At 43.3% G+C, this 22,322-nt stretch overlaps 8 protein-coding genes across 8 annotated transcripts; 5 read left to right on the forward strand and 3 right to left on the reverse strand.

Moving 5' to 3' along the window:
* Positions 1 to 223: 223 nt before the first annotated feature.
* On the reverse strand, positions 224 to 1,946 carry O0I10_001751 (uncharacterized protein; the record flags this gene model as incomplete). The annotated part of the gene is made up of 4 exons (XM_058481843.1): positions 224 to 1,217; positions 1,360 to 1,685; positions 1,757 to 1,837; positions 1,914 to 1,946. 4 exons carry the CDS (start codon positions 1,944 to 1,946, stop codon positions 224 to 226), a joined length of 1,434 nt encoding a protein of 477 aa, XP_058347700.1.
* A 2,232-nt stretch (positions 1,947 to 4,178) lies between these two features.
* On the forward strand, positions 4,179 to 6,920 carry O0I10_001752 (uncharacterized protein; the record flags this gene model as incomplete). The annotated part of the gene is made up of 10 exons (XM_058481844.1): positions 4,179 to 4,300; positions 4,380 to 4,634; positions 4,687 to 5,121; positions 5,194 to 5,533; positions 5,605 to 5,721; positions 5,792 to 5,945; positions 6,010 to 6,204; positions 6,262 to 6,371; positions 6,436 to 6,547; positions 6,607 to 6,920. 10 exons carry the CDS (start codon positions 4,179 to 4,181, stop codon positions 6,918 to 6,920), a joined length of 2,154 nt encoding a protein of 717 aa, XP_058347701.1.
* A 411-nt stretch (positions 6,921 to 7,331) lies between these two features.
* O0I10_001753 (uncharacterized protein) lies at positions 7,332 to 8,388 on the forward strand (the record flags this gene model as incomplete). The annotated part of the gene is made up of 6 exons (XM_058481845.1): positions 7,332 to 7,401; positions 7,464 to 7,480; positions 7,542 to 7,669; positions 7,735 to 7,837; positions 7,905 to 8,027; positions 8,101 to 8,388. The coding sequence occupies 6 exons, from the start codon at positions 7,332 to 7,334 to the stop codon at positions 8,386 to 8,388; spliced, it is 729 nt and encodes a 242-aa protein (XP_058347702.1).
* Positions 8,389 to 8,630: 242 nt separating this feature from the next.
* O0I10_001754 (uncharacterized protein) lies at positions 8,631 to 9,566 on the forward strand (the record flags this gene model as incomplete). Its single annotated transcript, XM_058481846.1, has 3 exons — positions 8,631 to 8,694; positions 8,780 to 9,427; positions 9,511 to 9,566. The coding sequence occupies 3 exons, from the start codon at positions 8,631 to 8,633 to the stop codon at positions 9,564 to 9,566; spliced, it is 768 nt and encodes a 255-aa protein (XP_058347703.1).
* Positions 9,567 to 9,684: 118 nt separating this feature from the next.
* On the forward strand, positions 9,685 to 11,590 carry O0I10_001755 (uncharacterized protein; the record flags this gene model as incomplete). The annotated part of the gene is made up of 7 exons (XM_058481847.1): positions 9,685 to 9,906; positions 9,984 to 10,056; positions 10,121 to 10,236; positions 10,307 to 10,798; positions 10,858 to 11,055; positions 11,114 to 11,417; positions 11,472 to 11,590. 7 exons carry the CDS (start codon positions 9,685 to 9,687, stop codon positions 11,588 to 11,590), a joined length of 1,524 nt encoding a protein of 507 aa, XP_058347704.1.
* A 132-nt stretch (positions 11,591 to 11,722) lies between these two features.
* O0I10_001756 (uncharacterized protein) lies at positions 11,723 to 13,273 on the reverse strand (the record flags this gene model as incomplete). Its single annotated transcript, XM_058481848.1, has 3 exons — positions 11,723 to 11,841; positions 11,913 to 13,098; positions 13,151 to 13,273. 3 exons carry the CDS (start codon positions 13,271 to 13,273, stop codon positions 11,723 to 11,725), a joined length of 1,428 nt encoding a protein of 475 aa, XP_058347705.1.
* Positions 13,274 to 13,446: 173 nt separating this feature from the next.
* On the reverse strand, positions 13,447 to 15,322 carry O0I10_001757 (uncharacterized protein; the record flags this gene model as incomplete). Its single annotated transcript, XM_058481849.1, has 11 exons — positions 13,447 to 13,618; positions 13,674 to 13,721; positions 13,796 to 13,892; positions 13,952 to 14,071; positions 14,126 to 14,283; positions 14,344 to 14,383; positions 14,456 to 14,677; positions 14,741 to 14,859; positions 14,915 to 15,013; positions 15,081 to 15,120; positions 15,175 to 15,322. The coding sequence occupies 11 exons, from the start codon at positions 15,320 to 15,322 to the stop codon at positions 13,447 to 13,449; spliced, it is 1,263 nt and encodes a 420-aa protein (XP_058347706.1).
* A 149-nt stretch (positions 15,323 to 15,471) lies between these two features.
* Positions 15,472 to 21,513, forward strand: O0I10_001758 (uncharacterized protein; the record flags this gene model as incomplete). Its single annotated transcript, XM_058481850.1, has 21 exons — positions 15,472 to 15,883; positions 15,940 to 16,343; positions 16,393 to 16,504; positions 16,567 to 17,230; positions 17,287 to 17,431; positions 17,485 to 17,655; positions 17,715 to 17,819; positions 17,879 to 18,060; positions 18,123 to 18,333; positions 18,392 to 18,538; positions 18,597 to 18,950; positions 19,018 to 19,242; positions 19,301 to 19,435; positions 19,494 to 19,587; positions 19,640 to 19,812; positions 19,875 to 20,142; positions 20,207 to 20,285; positions 20,349 to 20,484; positions 20,554 to 20,883; positions 20,954 to 21,243; positions 21,303 to 21,513. The coding sequence occupies 21 exons, from the start codon at positions 15,472 to 15,474 to the stop codon at positions 21,511 to 21,513; spliced, it is 4,848 nt and encodes a 1,615-aa protein (XP_058347707.1).
* Positions 21,514 to 22,322: the final 809 nt, after the last annotated feature.

Here is a 22,322-nt window from a genome sequence, read left to right on the forward strand (position 1 = left end):
ATCTCTTTCTTATCTTACGCTATAGTCTTCCCCCTTTAGAATGAAAACAAGGTTTAAAATGATCTTCATTGCATGGCTTTTTTTTTATTGTCTTCTGCATGTTGATGGGAGTGGAAAAAAGGAGGCAATATGTATTTACAGGGAAACAACACAAGGGTGCATTCTATGGGTTATGGGTAAAAGGGCAATTGTTGGTGGTATACACAATGAGGGGGTGGGTATTTTAGACAAACAAATGGACAATGTTGAGAGCAGCAAAGATGATCATGGTGAATACGGGGATACAGACAACACCATAACTCCAAAAGAGGACACGCAGCATTTCCTTTTCAAAGGCACCTGTCACCTGAGAGATTTGCACCAGATTGATGGCCGTGGGAGTGCAACCAAGGATAATCATCATGACACCAAATACTGGATCCGTGGCCACTGACACAGACGACCATGCAACACCATTGTACTTTACAAAGGCAAGCACCAACGGGATCACTATCAATGGTACAAGTCCCATACGGATACCAATGGCTGTGGCTATGGGCTTGGGATCCACTTGACGTTCTTGTTGTTGACCTTCTTCTAATTCCAATGCTGCATCGGATGATGATGATGTTTGAGAAGAAATATCTTTGAGTTGTGCACCAAGGCAAACGAGCGTGATGGGAACGGAGGCTTTGCTGCAGGATTGAATAGCACTGGTGATGGTGGGATACAATATACTGTGATACATGAGCTGCTTAAGAAAGGGAACAAGTCCAACAATCAATGCAAGCAATGCTGCGTACAAGGGTGGGGTCATGGATTGATGAATGGACCGGGCCCAATCCACTACGACAAGTGTCTTTGTAGTAGAACGAGCATCATCATCATCATCATCATCATCGTCAACAACTTGTTGTTGTTGTTCCATGGAGGAGGATAAAAGGGCAGTGGATTCATTGACTTGGCCCCTCAAGGATGCCTTGTTGTTAGCTTGTTGTGAACCAAGATGGTCAGTGCCTGGTAACGTGATTGAGCTAGCACGACGACGATACATGTCAGCTGCTCCATATTCGGCATACACAATCTCATCTCGATGATGTTCTCTTCCTGTGAGAACACTGCTTTGCTTGTCTTGGTCATCATTGTCGGGATCTTCTTCAGATGAAAGCAAGCTGTATCCATAGGACCAGCGTAAAAGGTTTCCAAAGATAGCATACAGCAATGCATAGGTAATGCCCCTGAAGAAAGAAAACAAAGAAGGAACGCGTATGTATCAGCACAAATGTGGATGATCCATCAAGGCCATTTTCAACGAAGGTTTCGATATTCAAAAGAGGGGGGTTGGCAAGGAAGGGGCTTGATGATGATGATGATACATACCTTGCAGCCACAGCTTGCTGTGAATCATCGACACCCCAATAGAGGATTTGACCCGCTTCTGATAAGGCCAAGCTCGAAATGACAGCCACTGGTAAGGAGTTTGTATTGGAAAACATGGTGCATGCAACGATAAAACGACGATAGACAGGCTTGACTCGAACAGCACGGCTGATGCCATGTGCAGCGGAAAATGAGATAAGGGCAAAGATGCTATAAAAAATAGGGATCGGCCAGTATGCAAGTAGCTTCTCGAATGAAATGACAGATGCAATGTTTGAAAAGAGGAGGCATGGTGTAAAGAATACAAGGTTCAACTTGGAGAGCCACTATGGGGGGAGAAGGATCATCAATCATGCATTCTTCTTCTTCTTTTCACATAGCATGGATGTTGAATTACCTTTTGTTTATCATTGCTGATATAACCACCTCTTGTAAGGATATAGCCAAATGCTACAATCACCATGACTTGAAGAATGGACTATGATGATGAATGATCATTTAGCATTTTTCTTCCCATGGAAACCCATTTTGGAGCCAATGTTGTTGTATCTTACTTGTGCAGCAGATATTATCAGGTTGAACATCATTGTGAAAAAAAGACAAGAGTCGTAATGACGAAGAAAAAAAAAATGAAAAGGAGTGGGGGATGACAATGGGCCTATATAAACGTTTTGCAATGATGCAATTCTGCCGAGTCATTGACGCGCGTGTTCATTGGTCCCGATAATGCGCGTCTGGATCGTCCCATATTCTCAGGCACATCCCAATCGGTGTGTAACATTCAATTCTGCTCTCTTTTTTGATATCGTTAAAAGGAGCATCGAGCTGTAACTATAAACATAACTCCATATGGTTTACTTTTAGGTATCCCTTTTATTCCATACATAGACTACGTCTGAACTTTGCCACAGCAAAAGCCAAAAAGCAGCAGCCTTCTTGTTGCGTTTCATCCTCCTCATCGTCCTCTTACAAATGTGGTCCGCTAACCGGTAGTGGTAGTTGTATTTCTAATCAAATTGCCGCAGTATTTTGAGTATCAATGAATGTATCTATCGGCACATGGATCTATATAAACGAGGTATAGGGGAAGGGGGGTTGCAAGGATGAGGAGACTTTAATCCCCAAAAATGGTTTGGTTGTCGATCCATCCACACACAACCTACTATGTAAGGCTGCATTGCTTAAGCCATTAGCTGCATTTCATGTACAGCTTCCTCGCTTATTACTACTACTACTACTCATCCATCCACCCCCTTTCTTTACATTGGTGGTCTTGGGGAATACCTTTTGTGGATCAACGAAAAGAACCTGGAATGCCCATTTTTGGGTACGTACAAGCACTTGTTTAACGATCTGAAACGTTTTCTTGGATCTATTTTACGTTTCATGTACAAAGTAACAGCTAAGAAAAGCATAATGACAGGAACGTATCTAGATCTGCATTGATCTTGTGTACCAAAACGATCGGAATGGTAACTTGAATCTTACCGAAAATCCGCTTTCCTCTTCTCTCTCAGCAATAAGAATACCTTATCAGCTGATGATCCCCGCCCTTATTAACTCCCTGCTGATGATATGGATGCATACTACCATATCCCATGGCACATGGATTTGTTTTACCATTTACAATAGTAATAGCCTAAAGCATTCTCTATCATACGTAGATGCATGCATTGATCGTCGTCGTTTGCCTTTTTTTTGGGTGGTTGTTGTTTCTCCTGCTTGTATGTATGCTCACGATAGCTATGCAAATGAAGGATTTTCAGGAGCTCCGCTAATCGGGGTGCATTGGGTATACTAGCCATGCATGTAAAGTAGATCAGCGCATCTTGGGGTGTGTGATGTTGGGCGTTTATCGGTCTAAAAGCCCGTTGATGAAATGATTGGATCGACACTGCTTTGAAAAAATGATCATGGATCTGAACAAATAGACACACACGGGCCATATTGTATCACATACAAGAAGCAAATTTTGATTGTTGATGAGTTGATTGTGTGTATTTGACAATGACAACAACAATAAGGAGAGATGGGAGAATAACCAGAAGCTCAATAGAAAGAGAACATGGAATGTTTCTATTTTCAGCAACACACATTTTCTTGCTGCTGCTGGGGACGACCATGCTGGATCCAACAATGATGGCGCCGCTCCTCATTCTGCAAGAATAGCATGATCCATTATTGCGTCGGTAATAGCTTCGATATGGCGATGTTGAAGTATGTCGAAAATAGGGTTCGAATATAAGGTTACTGTTTGGCGTGGCCGGGACTGCATTACTCCTCAGATAATAGCTTTCAGGCACGTGATTCCATCATTGCATGATCCGTGCACCCATCCTCAGCCATCCTCAAGTATTATGAATTTCAAACAAACATACGTTATATAAAGCAATGCATCTATCTTCCTTTCGAGGAATGTTCACCTTTATTTTGATAATGAAATACAATGAAAACGGCTTTAGGTAAAGAACAATGACTATCTTTTGTGGAGGAATTTAAATCACGTTACACAATTGGCACGCGAAACGCCAAACATGTCAGCGCGAGCTGCATGATTATGCGTGAACACCAACATTCTTCATGATCCCATGCAGCTTAAAGTAATGGCATTAGACAATGTCTCTTTAGTTGAATGAATATGAATGGAGTGGGTGGATGTACATGATGAACTCGAGGGAGGAAAGGATGTAAAGCGAAGGAACGCAGTCAATGTAACTGAGACATCAAAACCGCACCATGCGTGTCATTCATTTTATCTTGTTTGATTCCTGTTGAGCTCCACCCCATTTCTTTTCTTTCCCTTATCATTTCCTTTTATCATGGCCGACAACAAACGACCATCCTCCAGCAACAGACAAGACGTGCCTGCCAATGAAGTCCCAAGCGATGCTGCTACGACAACAACGTCAAACAGTCAATTCGCTATCTCTCAAGAAGGAAGGTAAGCAAGTGTCAAAGTCAAAGGAAGCATTGAGAAGGTCGATGCATGCTCATTGACCCATGTCTCATTCGTGTTGTAGTTCTTCGGGATCGCCTCATGGGGACTCCTCATTGCAACATTCAGGCCAACCACGTTCAGCAGCTGCGGTTTCAGAAGAGGAACAGGAACATGACCAACTTCATGAGGAGGAGGAGGAGGAGGGTGATAACGAAGAAGGGGAGCCTGATGCAGTAGTGATCCATCGTCCACGCGCTGTACGCACCCCTCGTAGCAGAGAAAACCGAGTTCAACAGGATCAAGCGGGTCATGCCCAAAACAACTTTGTGCTCACTTGGTATGTATAAGCTTCTATTATTCAAATCATATACTAACAATGGATAACCTAGGGCCATTTCCCATTATTACTATGAGCACAATCACAATGTCCCTCGCAGTGGCATGTATCAAGATTATCTAGCGACATGTACAGCACGCAACATCCAGCCTGTTAACTGTGCTACTTTTGGCAAGCTCATTCGCCATATCTTTCCTCGTATTACGACACGTCGTCTTGGTGTACGTGGCCAATCCAGATATCATTATTGTGGTATTCGTCGTCGTATGGATGCATCCCCTCGTCTCATTCCAACAGATGCCGCTACCACCACATCAACAAGTGAAACATCCACATCCAGTGCACCTGTTATATCAACAACATCACCCACAAGAACTCGCCAACAACGTCGACGTGCTGTTTCTACAACCTCAAGCCCTTATCCAATCACCACCCCATCTTCACGTCATGCACCATCATCTGCCCTTGTTCCAAGTGGTGGCAGCAGGTATGTGTATACAAAAGAAAGGGGATGACATTGGCCATATCCATTAAGTCATTGTGCATATGTATGTATTAGCGTGATTCAAGACACAAGATCACCAACACACCCTCCTACTTTTGTGCTTGTTAATACACCACCACCACGCATGACCACGGCCTCTTTGAACAACAACTACCAGCAACAACAATCTTCTTCGCGAAATCCTCAATGGCGTCGTAACTACACAACCACCTCGTCGGTGTCAGCAATCGCCTTCAGATATGAAGACAACAACGAGCCAATCCACCTTGCATCTTTTGCACCGCTCCAATTTTCCACTCTCAAGGACAATACGATCGCACATGAATTTTCGCATGCATATCAGCAACATTGTCAAGAGATCCTTGATTACATCCGAAACAATCAAATTGACGAGGCAAGTGATGATGAAAACAATGAATGAATCAAGGAGTAGAAGACTTATTTACATTCTTACTTGATTAATAGCTGTTTGCTGGTATTAGATCGTTCTATCGCATGCTCCCTGACCGATTCCGAAATGCCATTCGAAGCACCCCAGACATCACAGAGGCTGTATGGCGATGGGATTGTTCCCTCTATGACGTGAGTATGATGTATGGGAGGGGAAGAGGGTGAGGCTAGATCATGGGGACTGACACTTTTTGCCTTTTAGGCCATTATTTCAAGCGTGATTCCAAAGGTGTATACACCCACCCCATTCCATACCCTTGATCGCCTACGAACGTATACTGGAGAGTTGCTACCATGTATTGAGGAATCGCTACGAAGTCATTATCCCGAGACCTTTGTGATGAAAAAGCTAGGAGGTATGCTTCTTGACAATGACCTGGATGTAGTGCTATCATGATGGCTGACATCATTTGTATTCAGTCGCTGAAGTCTTTGTGTCCAAATTTCGTCGCCACCTTAAGCTCAACTTCTTGGCCAACGACGTCGCAGCGATGATCATGGATCTCCCAACAGTGGAAAACATGCAGCATGATTGGACTACGATTGACTTTGACAATGTGGTTGACCAGTCCTATTGGCTATGCCAGTGTGACCCAAAGCAAATCAAGCATATTCGTAAGTCTGGATGTGTGGAGATATCATAGTTCAAGTAGACTGATTCCTCGCCTATAGTGCAATTTGATGTTTACAACTTGCTATCCACCAACGCTGATCTTGATTGCTGGATTACTTGGCTCAAAGGCATTGTCCATCGATTCCTGCGTATCCCGACACAACAGGCGGTAAGTGATATTGGAGCGTTATTTGACACGTGGTATGATATTCATCCATGATTTTTTTTCAAAGGCCAATGATCTAAACGACTACATGTCTTACGCCAGGGAATTCATTTTCAAGTGGACATACCTAACCGCACTGCTCATCAAAGATCTCAGCGCCAGCCATGCTTCTAGCGAAGGTAAAACATTAAAAAAGGGTATGATCATGAGCATTGGATATTGATGAGCACACCCACAGAGAGTTTCCGGATCATGCAATTGTTCTTTGACGACTTGGTTCTTTATCTTGTGGAGCAGAAATTATCAAAGATGGCTCTTTGTTGGCATTCCTCGCAAGATTCTACAGCAGCTTCATCTCCACTACCACGACCATCTCCATCCAATCCTCTTTTTACACCATCTCTATCGGTAAAACGATTGCCACCATCCATTGGAGATAGCCCCTTTATCGTATCTTCCGGATCCAATGAGAACACCGGTGTCATTGCCAAGTTGGCCGAACCACCTACAGATGCCACTGATAAACCATCTTTCGAAGGAGAGACCGCTTGACGAAAACGATCCATTGATGATCCTACTACTACTGTACTATGTACTACCATTTGCTGTATCACAATCCCACCACATATTGAACCCATGACGAAATCCCTTCTTGCTTATATCCTTGATGTCTAGTTCCCATATACACCACATACATCCATTGCTATTTGTGTTATAACATTGCTACATTACTTGAATAATTGTTGCTTTCTTATCGTCAACGTGTAATTCCTCGTATGATAAAGTGGCTACCTCTTTGATGCTATTAAGGAAAATAGCTAGAATGAATGTCCGAGAGAGACTCATGGTGATAGATATTATGCATACATCTGTTCATGTCAACTATTTTAGGATGCGTGTGTGTGATAAGCTTGTCGTCGGGATTCTGTATCCTACGCCTTTCTCTTCTCTCTGAATTTGATTATGGAGTCCCCCACCAAGCACACGCATGTGCCACGATATGCACCCAACTATTATGACAACACAGCCAAAAGTAATCGAACAACGCAGCATTACATATCAACCCATTTACTCATATGACAACGGCTTCTATAGATATCAACCTAGATGAGGTACGCATGTTCGGCATGCCCACATGCATGGCAACCCGCTCACAATTGGGATGGGCAATAGGAAGTACGGCTATTTAGCAACAACAAGGAAAGAGACAAGTATGACAATATGGCCGACTTGTTTGCCATAATCGTGCTGATGGAGCACCTGGAGAAGGCCTTCATTCGCGATTCTATTACAGCTGAAGAGTAAGTGCGTATAGCTTGGCAACCAAAAAAAAGGTCGACAAGAGATTGATTGTTCTTGTTGTTAGGTACACACCACAATGTGCCAACCTTATTGCAAAGTACAAAACGACCATGAACTTTTTATCTGACAGCGTGAACAATCTCGAGACGTTTATGGATGATTACAAGGTAAAAGTGGGTTGTCAGGTCGTTGAGATGTCATCAAAGTAAGTGACCCCATTGCATGATTTTGTAGCTTTCATGTCCAGCAGCTGTGAATCGATTCAAGATTGGAGTACCAGCAACCTATGAACATGCAGTGGGAGACAACAAACAAGATGTGGGCAAGTCTGCAAAATACATTGCCGAGAGTGTATTGGTAAGTGATTTGATGAAGGAAGGTCTCTTTTTTACTCTCTCGAATGGGATATTAAAGGGTGGATTTTATATAGCATTTTATTACATTGATGGATACGTTGCGACTGAATCGATATGCGGTGGACGAGCTACATCCCATTCTAGCTGATTTGATTCAATCTCTGAACAATGTGCCTGGGTTGCCAGGGGACTTTGAAGGAAGATCCAAGGTGCGACAATGGCTGATTACACTCAATTCAATGAAGGCCAGTGATGAGATTACAGAAGAGCAAGCACGTCAAATGCTATTTGAGATGGAGCAATCACATACCGAGTTTTATCGATTATTAAGTGGAGATCAAAAGGGGATCAATGTAGAATGATAATAACAATAAAGGGCACAATGCCGACATTGGAGGAGCAGCGGTGGTAGTTTCTTTTCCGTCGTCGGCTGACATCCGCTCGGGTCGGCTGGTTTTGTGAAACATCAAAGTAGCGGAACGAACGACAGGTTGTGTGTGTCTCTTGTCTCTCCTCAAACCCTCCCCATCCCCTTTTCTTCTCTTTTACTTGCTTTTTCTCCCTCTCTTAAACACGCTTCTTTTATCTCTTCTCTTTACACAAAATGGAATCTCGTGAACGTTGTGTCTATCAAGCAAAGTTGGCTGAACAAGCTGAACGCTACGATGGTAAGTTCCCCCAGGATAATAGGGAATAGCGTTTTGGGATGGGAACCCATATGTGTGTGTATGTGCTCAATGTTGGAAATGATAGAAATGGTCGAGTACATGAAACAAGTTGCTGCCATGGGTCAAAATCTCTCTGTGGAAGAGCGCAATCTGTTGAGTGTTGCATACAAGAACACGATTGGCGGCCGTCGTGCTTCGTGGCGCGTGGTGTCATCGATTGAGAGCAAAGAAAAATCCAAGGGCAACGAGGAACATGTCCAAACGATCCAAGAATACAGAACAAAGATCGAAGGCGAGCTACGCAAGATCTGTGATGATATCCTTTCTGTATTGGATGAGCATCTCATCAAGACTGCAACAGGCGGTGAAGAACGTGTCTTTTATCTCAAGATGAAGGGCGACTACTTGCGTTATTTGGCCGAATTTGTTCAAGATGATGAGCGTAACCAGGCTGCCGACAAGTCCGGTGATGCTTACGATGAAGCTTACAAGGTTGCCATGGCCGAGTTACCATCCACTCACCCTATTCGTTTGGGTCTTGCTCTCAACTATTCCGTCTTCCATTATGAGATCAAGAACGCTCCCAGCAAGGCCTGTGATCTTGCCAAGCAAGCATTTGATGACGCGATCGCTGAACTTGATCAACTCAGTGAGGAAAGCTACAAGGATTCCACCCTCATTATGCAGCTCTTGCGTGACAATCTTACCTTGTGGAATGCGGATAAGGAAGAAGGTATGAATGAATATTGTGTGTGTGTGTGTGACATGGGACAATGAATGATTGATTGATTGATTTGATTTATGTCAACCTTATAGAGTCTAAGCAAGAGACCAACAACAACGCTGAACAACCTGCTGCCCCATCTTCATAAGCTAGTCTCCAGTAAAACCAGTCGGGATTGTATGTTTCGCATAAAGTTGCAAGTTCCAAAAATCTATTTTTGTCTCCTCTTTCTTCTTTCGGTTTCACTCTTCTTTTTACAATTTGACATGACCATTAAGCATCCTTGGTCGCTTGCCACGGCCATCACCCTTTTCACTCTCTATATTGGCTATAAGAGGCTCACTACTCCCCCATCCTCCCTTGCTCATCTTCCAAGAGCTGATTTTTTTGCCGTCATCAGGGCATTGATCAAGGAAACACCTGCAGATCAAGTGGCGAATACAATCACTCTACCTGCTGCCAACAAGGCGAATCATGGCTTATACGTTGTAAGTTATTGTAATATACATTATAGCTATCTACTACGTGTCTCATCATTTGCACGCCTTGATGGATATATATGTAGCGTTTCGATAATTCAGGATGGACTGTGCGCGTTACTAGTCCTGAAGCCGCTAAAAAGCTTTTGCTGAGTCATGGTACAAAAAAGGCAACAATAGGGTCATGATCCTTAATAGCTGATCTCATATACCCACGCAATAGATCTGTTTCCCAAAGCCAGGTTACAAAAGAAACGTGAGGGCACCATCGCAGGAAGATTACTTGTTGGCCCCAACATTCTCTTTGAAACGGGGGAAAAATGGAAGAATCATCGCAAGGTATGCATGCTTAATAATAATGGAATACGTGACATTGATTAGCTGACATTGTATCTGTGTATGTATGTAGGTTGCCAATCCAGCATTTCACCGCTCCATGCCTGTGGCGCTTTTTGGACGTTTGATGGAAAAGTTGTTACACGGAGAATTGATGATAGCAACCGATGGGATATTGAATGTGCATACCCTGACGACGCGATGGTCTTTGGATGCCATTGGACTTTCATCTTTTGATTTTGATTTTCATGCCTTGGATCAGATCGACAACAATCCTTGGGTAGACCGATATCATTATCTCGTAGCTAAAGCCAAGAATCCACTCTTTTTCTTGTTCCCAATTCTTGAACAAAAGTACCTGTTTTTGTTTCCAGATCGGCAAAACGTACACAATGAGCTATCCATCTTCCTTGGTATGATGAATGATATCATTAGCAAAAAGAAGCAGCAGCTGCAGCAAAAAGATGCCATCAATGATAGAGCCGACAATGAGAAGGATTTGCTTACGCTGATGATTGAAGCGGAAAACGATGGTGAAGGAAGATTATCCAATAACGAGTTGCTGGTACGTTTTGGGAGTGAATAGACATACACACAATGGATGCTTATACATACGTATACTAGAGTAATCTTTGCGTCTTTTTCCTTGCTGGTCATGATACAACTGCATCCGCTTTAGCCTATGCGATCTATTATTTGGCGGTGAATCCTGATGCACAAGACAAAGCACGAAAAGAAGCCCTCGCTGTTTTGGGTAATGATCCAACTCCATCACTGGATCAAATGCGTTCATTGTCTTTTATCAACATGGTGATCAAAGAGGTAAAAAAAGTTCAAAACAATGAATGGTGGCTCTTTTTTCTAATGACAATGACAATAGACGCTACGTTTAAATCCACCAGCTGTATCCATTATTCCTCGAGAAGCAACCCGTGATACAGAATTGAATGGCGTCTTCATCCCCAAAGGCACACGCGTCAGCTTGGATATCATTGATCTACAACGCAATCCAACAGTATGGCAAGATCCTGATGTTTTTCGCCCTGAGAGGTTTGCCCCTGGAGGCGAAGCAGAGCAGCTCACACGAAATGGAATACCATGGGTGCCGTTTTCTGATGGTGCACGTAAATGTATTGGGTCAAACTTTAGCTTGATGGAACAACGGGTGTTTTTGACAATGCTCTGTAAGTGCATCATGCAGCAATAGGAAAAGTGAATGGTGACTAATAATATCATAGTAAGGGAACATGAGTGGTCTTTGCCAGAGGATTCGATCCACAAGAATGGTCTTATCACCCATGGTCTAGGAGCTACGCAGCCAAAAGATCTCTTTATCAAGTTTTCAAAACGCAGCTAATCTCTATCTCACACGCCAACACCTTAACAATTAATACATGTTGCGTAACAAACAAATAAACATGCATGGTGGTAATAGTATCTGCTATTGTGTAAAATCAAGTACATAATGATACAATGATGCTGTCATATGCTACGTACAACAGTGCCTGTTTTGAAACCAGCTCAATAGCGTGTTGATAAGACTCATGTTCGCTTTCTTGATACGATGCTCCAAACGTCCATGGTCATTGCTTGCAAGTACGAGTTCCTCTGTTATGAACACATAGTGATGAGCCATTGGATCCTTTTTTCACAAGCACAATCGAGTCCCTTGATCATACCCAACAAATCCGCAGCGTAATGTTTACGTCTTTTTCCCAGATCAACCAGTGTCTTGTGTCGTTTTAAGCTATCTTGCAGAGGTGCATTATCGGAGCTCAAGAGAAATTCGAGATCTTCGATGATCCTTTGGATATCCATTTTACCCGCACCAGCAGCAGCAGCAGTAGCACGTGGATGCCATCGAGCCACGCCTTCAGCTTGGAGCTGCTTTGCATTGGGTATTTGGTCTGCCATGGATGGAAACAGGAACAATGGTGTAGCGGCATCCAAGCTTTCATGAAGACCTCCAGAGCCTCCATGAGAAATAAAAAGTCGTACAGCAGGATGATGTAGGATCGCGTGCTGGTCGATCCATTCCACACACATAGAGTCAAGGCTTCTTGTTGTCGTTGATAGCTGGTTATTGCATACGTTGTGCTTTTCTCTTGTCACCCAAATAACACCATCCACATTGCCACATCGCTGATGTTCTTGTAAAGCCGTATCTAAACTTGCTGTTTCTTGTGCATCGAGGTGGAAGAGCTGGTGTTGACCAAATGCAACGAGGACAACCTTTGTATGTGTTGCGAGAAATTGTGTCTCAGCGTTGGATAGATTGGAGGCATGTTCTTGATGCTCGGGGAGAATAGGGCCCACCATGTGTGTAAGTGGATCAAAATCTTGTGCTGGTTCCAAGCCAAAGTAGTTGTTGATGAGTTTGAGTGCATGTGCCTTGTTGTCTTTCCAAAGAAACGGATACCAAAGACGCATTAGATGACGGCATGGCCATTGTAGAAGAAAAGGTATACCACGGCATAAGGATTGCTGCCGATGTATCATTGTGCTGGTTGATGTGATAGCAATTGGCGCACCATAATCACTTGCAGCGTCAGCACAAAAATCCAACATCATGTCACACACCACCATAGCAGGAGAATGCTTCTCGAAAAACGCCATCATGGTGTCGTAGCTTGCATCATACCCACTTTTTAGCACTTTTTCAAGTGACTTCCACATGGCTACCTCATCAAGTGATGTAAATATTGTGTTGTTTGGGTAGATCGCCGTCGTGGGTGGTAGAATAGCTTGCACATCCAAGTTAGGGTATCCAGTGGCAAACTGAGCATTGTACTCATCCGTAATGTACGTAACGTGATAACCTCGCTCTATCAAAACATTGCCAATTTCGAATAGCCATCGTGAATGCTGGTAAGATGACAATTAGCGTGATCTTCTTTAATCCTTTGATGATACTTACGGAGATACCACCAATGGTAGTGCATAAACAAATATGCTTTTCAGCACAATGAACACCAACATGATGGATGATACCAAGCATGATCCACAAAGCGGTCAAAAGACGCGCCACCAAAGTTGACATCATTCTAGATCACATAAACAAGCAATTAAAGCAATGCCTTTATATACCCTCCTGCCACACACTGAGAAGCTTATATTGCTCAACACCCCATGCAATTTGTCCATTGTATGCGAGCGATCTATCATGCCTTTACTGAAAAAAGTAATCGTCAAACAGGATGGGTAACACGTTATTTACAGGGTGTCGGTGTTCTCGAATGCATGAAATTCTTCGTAAAGTTCAGGTGTTTGCACCCAATTGGAGAAGCATTGATCCAATAACTGATCCTTGGCCATCTGGTACTGCTCTGATTGATGCTTCCACTCACGATAAGTACGACTTTGCTTTTCCTCTGATATGCACGACCTTTAAATAATCCAATCAGCTTCCACTTATCATGTCATTGACTTTTCATTCTTACCTTGCATTGATGTATTGTTGAAGTAAGGATAGCTTACAAATTGATGATCTACAAACAACCAAAAAAGGGATCAACGTTAGATGTTCACATGCCACTCGAGCTTCTCAATAGCGTGTTCTTACCGTGTTTTGGCTGTCAATGGTTTGCCCTTGGGTGCTCCTTGCTTTTTGCCGTGGACTATTACTTCTGGCTTTTGAATGCCTGGTATCCATAAGATGGCTGATGGAGAGTGTGTGAATGAGCTGTGAATAGCAAAGAATCAGTGTAAAATCCCTTACTTGTCCCACTTGGTATTACGGTCCCTTTGTTATCCTCTTCCATTTTGAGCTTGGATGATTCAAATTCGATATCCGTATGGTATATCCGTGGACGATGAAGCTTGTATGGTTTTGGAAGATCTACATAACCAAAAGTCAATACCACAACATGAGAAATAGACATATGCACATTACCTTTGAGATTCTCCAATCGCCCGTACAATGCGCGTTTCAACGCATCATGATCATACATGTCACCCACAACAATTGAATCGAGATAAACCGGTTTGTCGATGAGATCAGCAAGCAATCCCGATTGTATTCCAAGAACATTCCATCGTGCCAACTTATCACTGATTCTTGATTAACATGATATCATCCCATCTCAGAAGGTGTTGGCTTTTTTTCCATACCTGCATGACATGCATAAAGAAGGTTCTGAATCCAAGCGGCCTATGCAACGCCAAATCACGTCATGAGTCTTTCCGTAATATGTATCCATCATTGAACATTCTCGTGCTTTACCTGGTTTAGTCCGAAGGATACCCAATTGATCAAAGCCATATCTTCCTCGATGGAAAGCTTGTTGTTGCTCCTTATTGGATGATACCTTGCGTCTCTTGTTGGCGTACGTGTTGTTGTCAAGCATGTCGTACTTTATCACTTTTCTCTTGGATCCTGATTCAAAAGCTGCCTGCGATTCTTCGGTCTGCAATTCTGCAACAGCTGACATTGAGGCATCACCACCTACATGTATGTATGTGACCCAATTAGATGCCTATTTCTCATCCATCTCATTCTTGTACTTACACGGCGATTGGCTGATATACATGTGGAAACTGTACCCATCCTTGATCATCAATCGACCATCCACCATCTTGAAAGGGCTATTATCGGGGCATTGCTTTTCATATTGCTCCAACATGTAACTGAAGATGACACGTGATGAGAATGAAGTATCACAGTATCTAGCATAAGACTTACCGCATGAACCCTCTTCGCGCAATCACCTCAGCATGGCTGTCATGCACCAGCTCGCCCTTGTTACAAAGCTTGCTGTAAGGAAGACACTTGAGACCTGTCCTAAGCAATGTTAAACATCAACATGTAATTCCATATCCTTCTTCCCTTTTGTTGTATGATCACTTACCCTAGCGATACCACACGAACGTCATAGTTGTCTTTGCTTTCTTCATATACAAAAGTGAATATCCCATACAAAGTTCGTGAGTGAATCTCTTTACCTGCATACACTGCAAGAATACAAGCAAGGACGGTCCATTCAGCTTTGGCGCCATGGGATACTGGTTTACCAGTCTTTGGTAGCTTTTGATACTGGGCAATGCTCGCTGATGCCAATCGGTTGGGTAGATCTTGAATGGTCGACCACATGCCGGTATTTTGGCTGAATGAAAGAAAGCGCCGTGTGTGCGTATTAAGGGCGCGGTTCTTGTTCCTTGTCCATTTTTCGCGTGTCTCTCGTGTGTCCATTTTCTCCAATCCATTCTCTTTCACGATCGCCCCCCCATAAACATATTCCCATGGCCACTGAGGATACTAGAACACACCGATCGAAACCTTCGCGATCCAAGAAACCCTTCGACTTGACAACAAAACGACGCAAATTATCGCATTCGGCACCCCATGCACCAATCGAACGTGCCGTCAACTCGTCGGCAGATAGCAGCGATGACGATGAAGACGACAAACCACTCGTACATCGTCGAGCATTCATTCAACGGATCCTTCAATCACACGAATCGCAAGCGGCACCTCCACCAGCAACAGTACCAACAGTGGCACCACCCTCCTCTGCTGCGCAGGACGATGATGATCAACGCATAGACACACCTCAACCCAAAGAGGATCAACAGCCACAGAATGGCATAGAGAATAGTCAAGACAACAATACACGTGTTGAGCATATGGGTTCATTAGAAGAGCGTGGTGAAGGTAAGGGAATGGTAACATGGTATAGGATTGCTTTACTAAGTGGCATTATTATACAGCCGTACTGGATAGATTTATACGCTTTGTCGATGATTTACTGGAACATGATATGGATGAAGATCAGCAAAAGCGAGATGATGCATTGGATGGAAAGGACAAATCTGAGTTGGTGTGCCTGCAAGTAACGACAATGCATAAATTCACCACCCTGGCATTGAGAGCATCCTATTACTCAGTATTCGATTCAATGGATACCACTCGATTGGCAAGAATATTTCAAATGATGGAAAACAGCTGCATCCGTGCCATGGACATTGATGTCATTGGAGATTACTGCAAACGAGTGGAGGAGCACGTGACCGATTTCTCTGCTACGACCAAACTACTGGAATTGCTATCCAATGGCTTAGAAGCAGCGGTGATGATGCTGGATATACTTGCTGGATGCAATGTGGATCGAAAGGTAATTGTGTACAGGGCACATCTTGGAAAGATGTTAACGGGTTCCATAGCATCTCCCTGAAAGCATGGTCATGACATGTTTGCAACTGGCACGAAACCATTTGGAGACTACTATATACCCTTTGATTGATTTGAATGCGTTTGAAGAAGATACAACAAGTTGTAAGTGATTTGGGTGGGTGAAGAATGATTGAATAGGGTCTCATTGTTTACGCTATTATTAGTAAACAATGGCACACGCATGTTCCTCAAGTTTGCCGAGACCGATTTGACAGCCAAAAGATACATGATTCGCATTCTTCCGTTGATCACACGGCTATTACATCGAGCCACGATGCTGCTTGAAGCGGATGGATTTGATGACCATGGCGTGATTGTCTTGGGCTATATTGCATTGGGCGCCTTTTTCCATGATTACACTGACAACAATCACTCATGTCTGGTGACCAGCAAAAGCGGTGACACCATTGTGAATCCATTCGAGCAAATGAAATTGGGGGCCATGGATGTGCTTCGTATTCTTTTCAACAAGTTTCCCTACCACCGCAAATGGATCCTCTCCGAGATCCTCACAAGTTTGAATGCATTAACCAGCATGGATCGGAGTGCCAAACGTTATCGACTCACTGACAACACCAAGATCCACGTGATGAGTGCCTTGTTCATGCAATTGGTGCAATGCTGTACGATTTCAGGCGATATGGAGGATCACAAACAGTGGATGCGAAAGTGGACTATGAAGTATCAAAAGGCACACAAGGAGAGCGACCGATCACAGATTCAAGAAATGTACGGCAAGCTGGTGCAACAAAGTATGGGATATTGGCAATCAGCCATGGAAGCGGCCATTGATAGTGCAACCTATCTCCTCAACTTTGTCATCCAAAAGTAAGTGCGTGTATTATCGTTCTTGTCATTCCAATATGACCAACATTGTGTCTTAGATGCAAATCGCGTACCAAAGACAGCTATTCAATCGCCGAGTATCGAGGCATTTTGGAGAGCACATTGCAAGATTTTATCACGGTGTTGAACAAGCCCGAATGGCCAGCTGCTGAATTGTTATTACAAGCTTTCAGTGAACTAATGGTGGGTTGGTGTATGTTATTTGTATTTGCAATGATATTGATTCTTGAAAATAGATTGAGCGGATAAGAGGAACAAAGTCGGATCTCTATCTCAAGTCGTTGGCTATTGAATGGCTTGGTATCCTTGCAAGCAGAATCAAGATGGGCTCTAATAAGATCACTGGGAAAGGTGGATACATGTCGCCTGAATGGATATGCGAGTTGTATGAGAGAATTCCGGGCGAGGTAATACCAACAATTCAAGTACAAGGTTGCATGCACAAGAAGCTCACTCTTTACTCTAGATCAACGCTGATACTCAGCCAAGCAAGATCCAGCTTTTATTTGAATGCCAAACCCGTGTCCTCAAGAGCATCGCTTATTTGCAAGTTTCTGGTTCAGCATTGCAGGTTCGTTATTACTTAAAAAGTTTCACACCCATACGGATCAATTGACCGAACATTGATAGTTTCAAATATGCGCATGGGGAAAGCAATATGCATCTAGCTGGAAACTTATCAAGCAACAATCACAAGAGCAGGACAACAATGACACGTCAGCGGAATTGCTATCCACGCTTCAAGGCATGGTGACTCAGTTATGGTGTCGCAGCCTTGATGTGCAGCTTAGTGAGGAACATGAGTTTGAAAGGTAAGCTGTGAACCAACATTGTACGTGATGCACACAAAAGATCTCATTCATTGTATCCATAGGAGCTGCAACTTTGAATTTCCAGAGATGAACACCTCCGACATTGAATTGATATCTGAATTGCTCGCTTCACGCAACACGCTTTACAAGAGTTACAATGGATTATTAGCCGAGATCGTTACATGCTTGCATAAGGATGTTGTCACTTATCGCAACAAGGCTGTGCGTGCAATTCGGCATTTGGTGCGCGAGGTCCCGGAGGTCTTGGATGATGTTTGTATTTTTCATATAAGGGGATTTCCATGACGGATATTAACAAACATGATCATAGACACGGATACGCAATTCGATTCTACAACGGATCCATGACGCATCACCATCCATCCGTGATATTGCAGTGGAGGTATTGGCAATGTATCTTGGTCGACAAACTGAAGTCCCACACAAGTTATACGAGATTGCAAGCGCACGTGTTATGGTGAGTTACCCATTTTGAAGATTGCCCAAGCATGGATCCTGATTGATTGCATTCATAGGACACAGCAGCCAATGTCCGCAAACGGGTGGTCAAATTGCTTCGAGACCTATACTACAAGTGCAGTGATCCCGATGTCAAGATGGATATTGCTTCCAAGCTCATTCACCGCCTCAGTGACAATGAAGTGAGCATATGCGACCTGGCATTCAAGTGCACACAAGAAGTTCTCTTTGGACCCTTTCGATCGATCGATCAGGATGGAAATGATTATTTTGGATCATCGTATGCGCATGCACCCAAGGCACGCAAGCGGCGTATTGATGAGCTGACAGGTATCATTCTTGGAGCCGTATCTCGATTGGAAGCCACAGTGGGTGACAAAAGTACAGCATTACCACAAATTGTCCAAAAGGTATGAACATAGATGCCTTGATCCCATTCTTGGATTTTGTTATCTAACACACATTTTATACATTTAGTGTATGGAGCAAGGTGATGTCAAAAGCAAAAAGGCATATGAAAAGTACTTCCAATGGATCGTGGACTGCTTGTTTGATCGAGTGCTGCAATATGATGAACAAGACGATTTGAAGCAGTTTGGTAATTGTCTTTTGGCCATTCATGCCTTCACCACCACATGCCCCGAATTGTTACGCGAGACTCAGGCATCAGGATTACAACCATACCTTAGTGTGACAAACCTGGTATGTTTTTCGCCCTTCACCATCCCCTTTGTTGCTTCGGCTAATATCATGTTATTAGGATGATTGGCCAATGGCACGTCATGTCCTGGATATTTACAGAGACGTGCTCCCCCAGCAAAAGTACCATGATCCTGAATTCATAGCTCTTCTTGAGCGTATCCTCTTTCAATTGATTGGCACCTGCCCTCAAGAGGTAAATGCATGATTCGTCTTGTAAACGCGATTTATCAACTAATATCACGATCACCTAGTACACTGACTCGGCAGTATCATGTTTATGTACGATTGTACAAAGCATCTCCCATCGATATGGCATTCTGGTTCGAATCCTTGGCTCCTGCATAGGTTAGTAACAAAAGAGGGATAATGGAATACCATCCACTGATAAGGAAACTAGTTAAGTTGCAAGGTATCCAAACCAAGATCAAACAATCGGGCGCATTGGATCGACCTGCTAGTGGCGTGATGAAAATCTTGGCTATTTGTGGTGTTCTTTGCCAAAACGTCGATTTCGATGCCAAGCGAGCCGAGAACCCTGAACAAATGTCGTCCTTGGATAAGATCACCAAGGTTTGTATTAAGGTTGCATGAAAACTTTGATTCAGTTGTCTCACAAGATGACCATTTTTCAGGGGAGCCTTGTGTCACATGTCTTTGATCTTTTATACTGGTTCACGGATGATCATGGTTTGGCGGAAACAGCGCAAATTCAGAGAGCGGCTCTTCAAGGTCTTGGATACATGTACACAAGATACCCAATGCTCATGACAAAGGATGCCAGCACTCAGCTTATGGATCAAATCTTTGAACGAGATAATCAAGACCTGCAAACACAGCTGATGATTGTTTTTCGCGAGTTTTTGGATACCGAGGAAGTGAGACTTGAACAGCGAGAACAAGGTAATTCTCATGATCTACACGTGGTACACAAGATCAATAGCTAATGTGGCGAGTGATTGCATAGATGCTGGTGAATCGTTATATCACAAGGATATTGATATCGAGACATTGCTCGGCAATACGGCAGAATTTGCAGAGCTTGGGTAAGATACAATCAGATGATCCAATAAGCAAGAATGTTTTATTCACGTCGGATGATTGAATAGTGTGAATGGATCGATCATGCAACGCTACTTGACCGAAATTGTCCAATGTGCAATGAGCGATTCGAGCGATTTGAGACACGCCGCTTTTGAAGTCGTAGCTGCTATTATTCATCAAGGCTTAGCTCATCCAGTATTGGTAAGGGAAATGGAAAAAGGAATATTGAAAATAAGGGGGGTTGCTCATTGTTCTTCTTTTCTTTTACAGTGCATGCCCATCATTGTTGCTGCTGAGACAAGCCCTGATCCTATTTTGCGAATGAGAGCATATTACCTACATCGCTTCGCTCACGACAAGTACGGGATGCTATTGTACTCGCAGCTACCAAAGTACCTACTACGAGCATTCGAGTATCAAAGGCTGCTCTTTGGTGAACGAGTTCATGGCTATGGAAAGCGTGGTGGGGATGCCAAAATGGATGCTCTTTTGGGATTGACGTACACTGTCATCAAACAAGTTGCCAAGCCAAAGTTGGATTTCATCAGTGCTCTCGTTCGACCATTTCGCTTTGAAGTAAAAGACATGGCAGAAACTGAGGTGAGCTCAAGCTATATGAATGCTTTGATATGGATCCGAAAACTCATTTTGTATGCATACACCAAAGCAGATCGATATCCATTATCTTCGTTTTGTTGCCGACAACATGACAACACTCGACTTCACACAATCTGACGAGGTGCTATACTTGCTGTACCAAATCGAACGCATCCAAACCACGTTTTGTGCTGATCTCTTGGTGCGTTTGCAGTCTCAAAAGAACAATGACGACCATGTTGAAGGCGAGGAAACCACTGAGCCACCCATGAGTCACGATGCAGCTGCCAAGTCGGCCATTGCTATGTATATATTATTACGCACCAAGCAATTGATCAAAGATCTCTACGAGATAAGCGACACGTGAGTAGGATGATAGGGAAATCAAAGAAGATGTATACTGACACAATGTGCGTGTATAGTGATATTAGAGATTTCGATCCAAACGAAAAGCGTAAACCACATGCGGTGACCAAGGATCTCGAGCAATATGACCCGGTTGTTCTTTGGGAAGACGAGCTACTCTTTTTCAGGAAGAATGATTTGACACATGCTGCAGCTGCACAAGCTTTGAGTAAGTTTGAGGATCTTGCATCGGGAACGCTAGGCATGTTAGATGAGATCGAAGCATGAGGCGGACAACTATAATCATATCCGGCGGTGGTTATCGGCTTAAAGTAGTGCCCTGTTTACACACACATATATACACCCACATACACTTACATACACACTCATACACACACACACGCTCCTCCTATATATGTACAAACCCATCCTCAATTGGCGCATTTACGCGCATTGTAAATAGAATTGGCTCTATTAGCACTTTCAATATTTGTAGTAGCGGAGCTTATGTGATGTTGTTTTCTTGCTGCATGAAAAAGAGATCCCGGTGTTGTACCCACCCATAAACCGGCTTGCCGATTCGGACAAATTTGCAATTACTTGACGCAATCATATGGTTTGCATATACCATGTATACTTGTCAAAATGCAAACAAACTTACTTTCTATCACACACGAAGCACGATGGGTTAACATGAATCAGCAGAGGTAACCCACGTTATAGCCATCTGCAATTATGATCTATGCAAGTCATCACAAGGTTATTGAATCCATGAGCGGCTTTGTATGATTATGGCCTTCATTGTTCAAAGGACTTGTTGTAGTAACCAATATGTAATCACAATGGTGCTTTACTTGTTCGCTCATGCATAGATAGTCTTGCAGAATGGAAGGGGTGCTCAAGGGGAGAAGGTAGAAAAGGGTGCATCCTCATTGCCAAGGAAGTCTTGTTGACTAGAAAAAGAAACCGGCATATCATCATGGCTTTTGTTGCTTTTACTGAAACTAGAATAGCATCATTCATTCACTCACACCCTACGTCGATAGGCTTACTTTCCGAACACCTAGGATAAACATCCATTTTCCTTCCGGCCTTTT

The sequence above is a fragment of the Lichtheimia ornata genome (assembly GCF_029851405.1).
Source record: "Lichtheimia ornata isolate CBS 291.66 chromosome Unknown scaffold00004, whole genome shotgun sequence".
In the NCBI taxonomy this organism is placed as follows: domain Eukaryota; kingdom Fungi; phylum Mucoromycota; class Mucoromycetes; order Mucorales; family Lichtheimiaceae; genus Lichtheimia; species Lichtheimia ornata.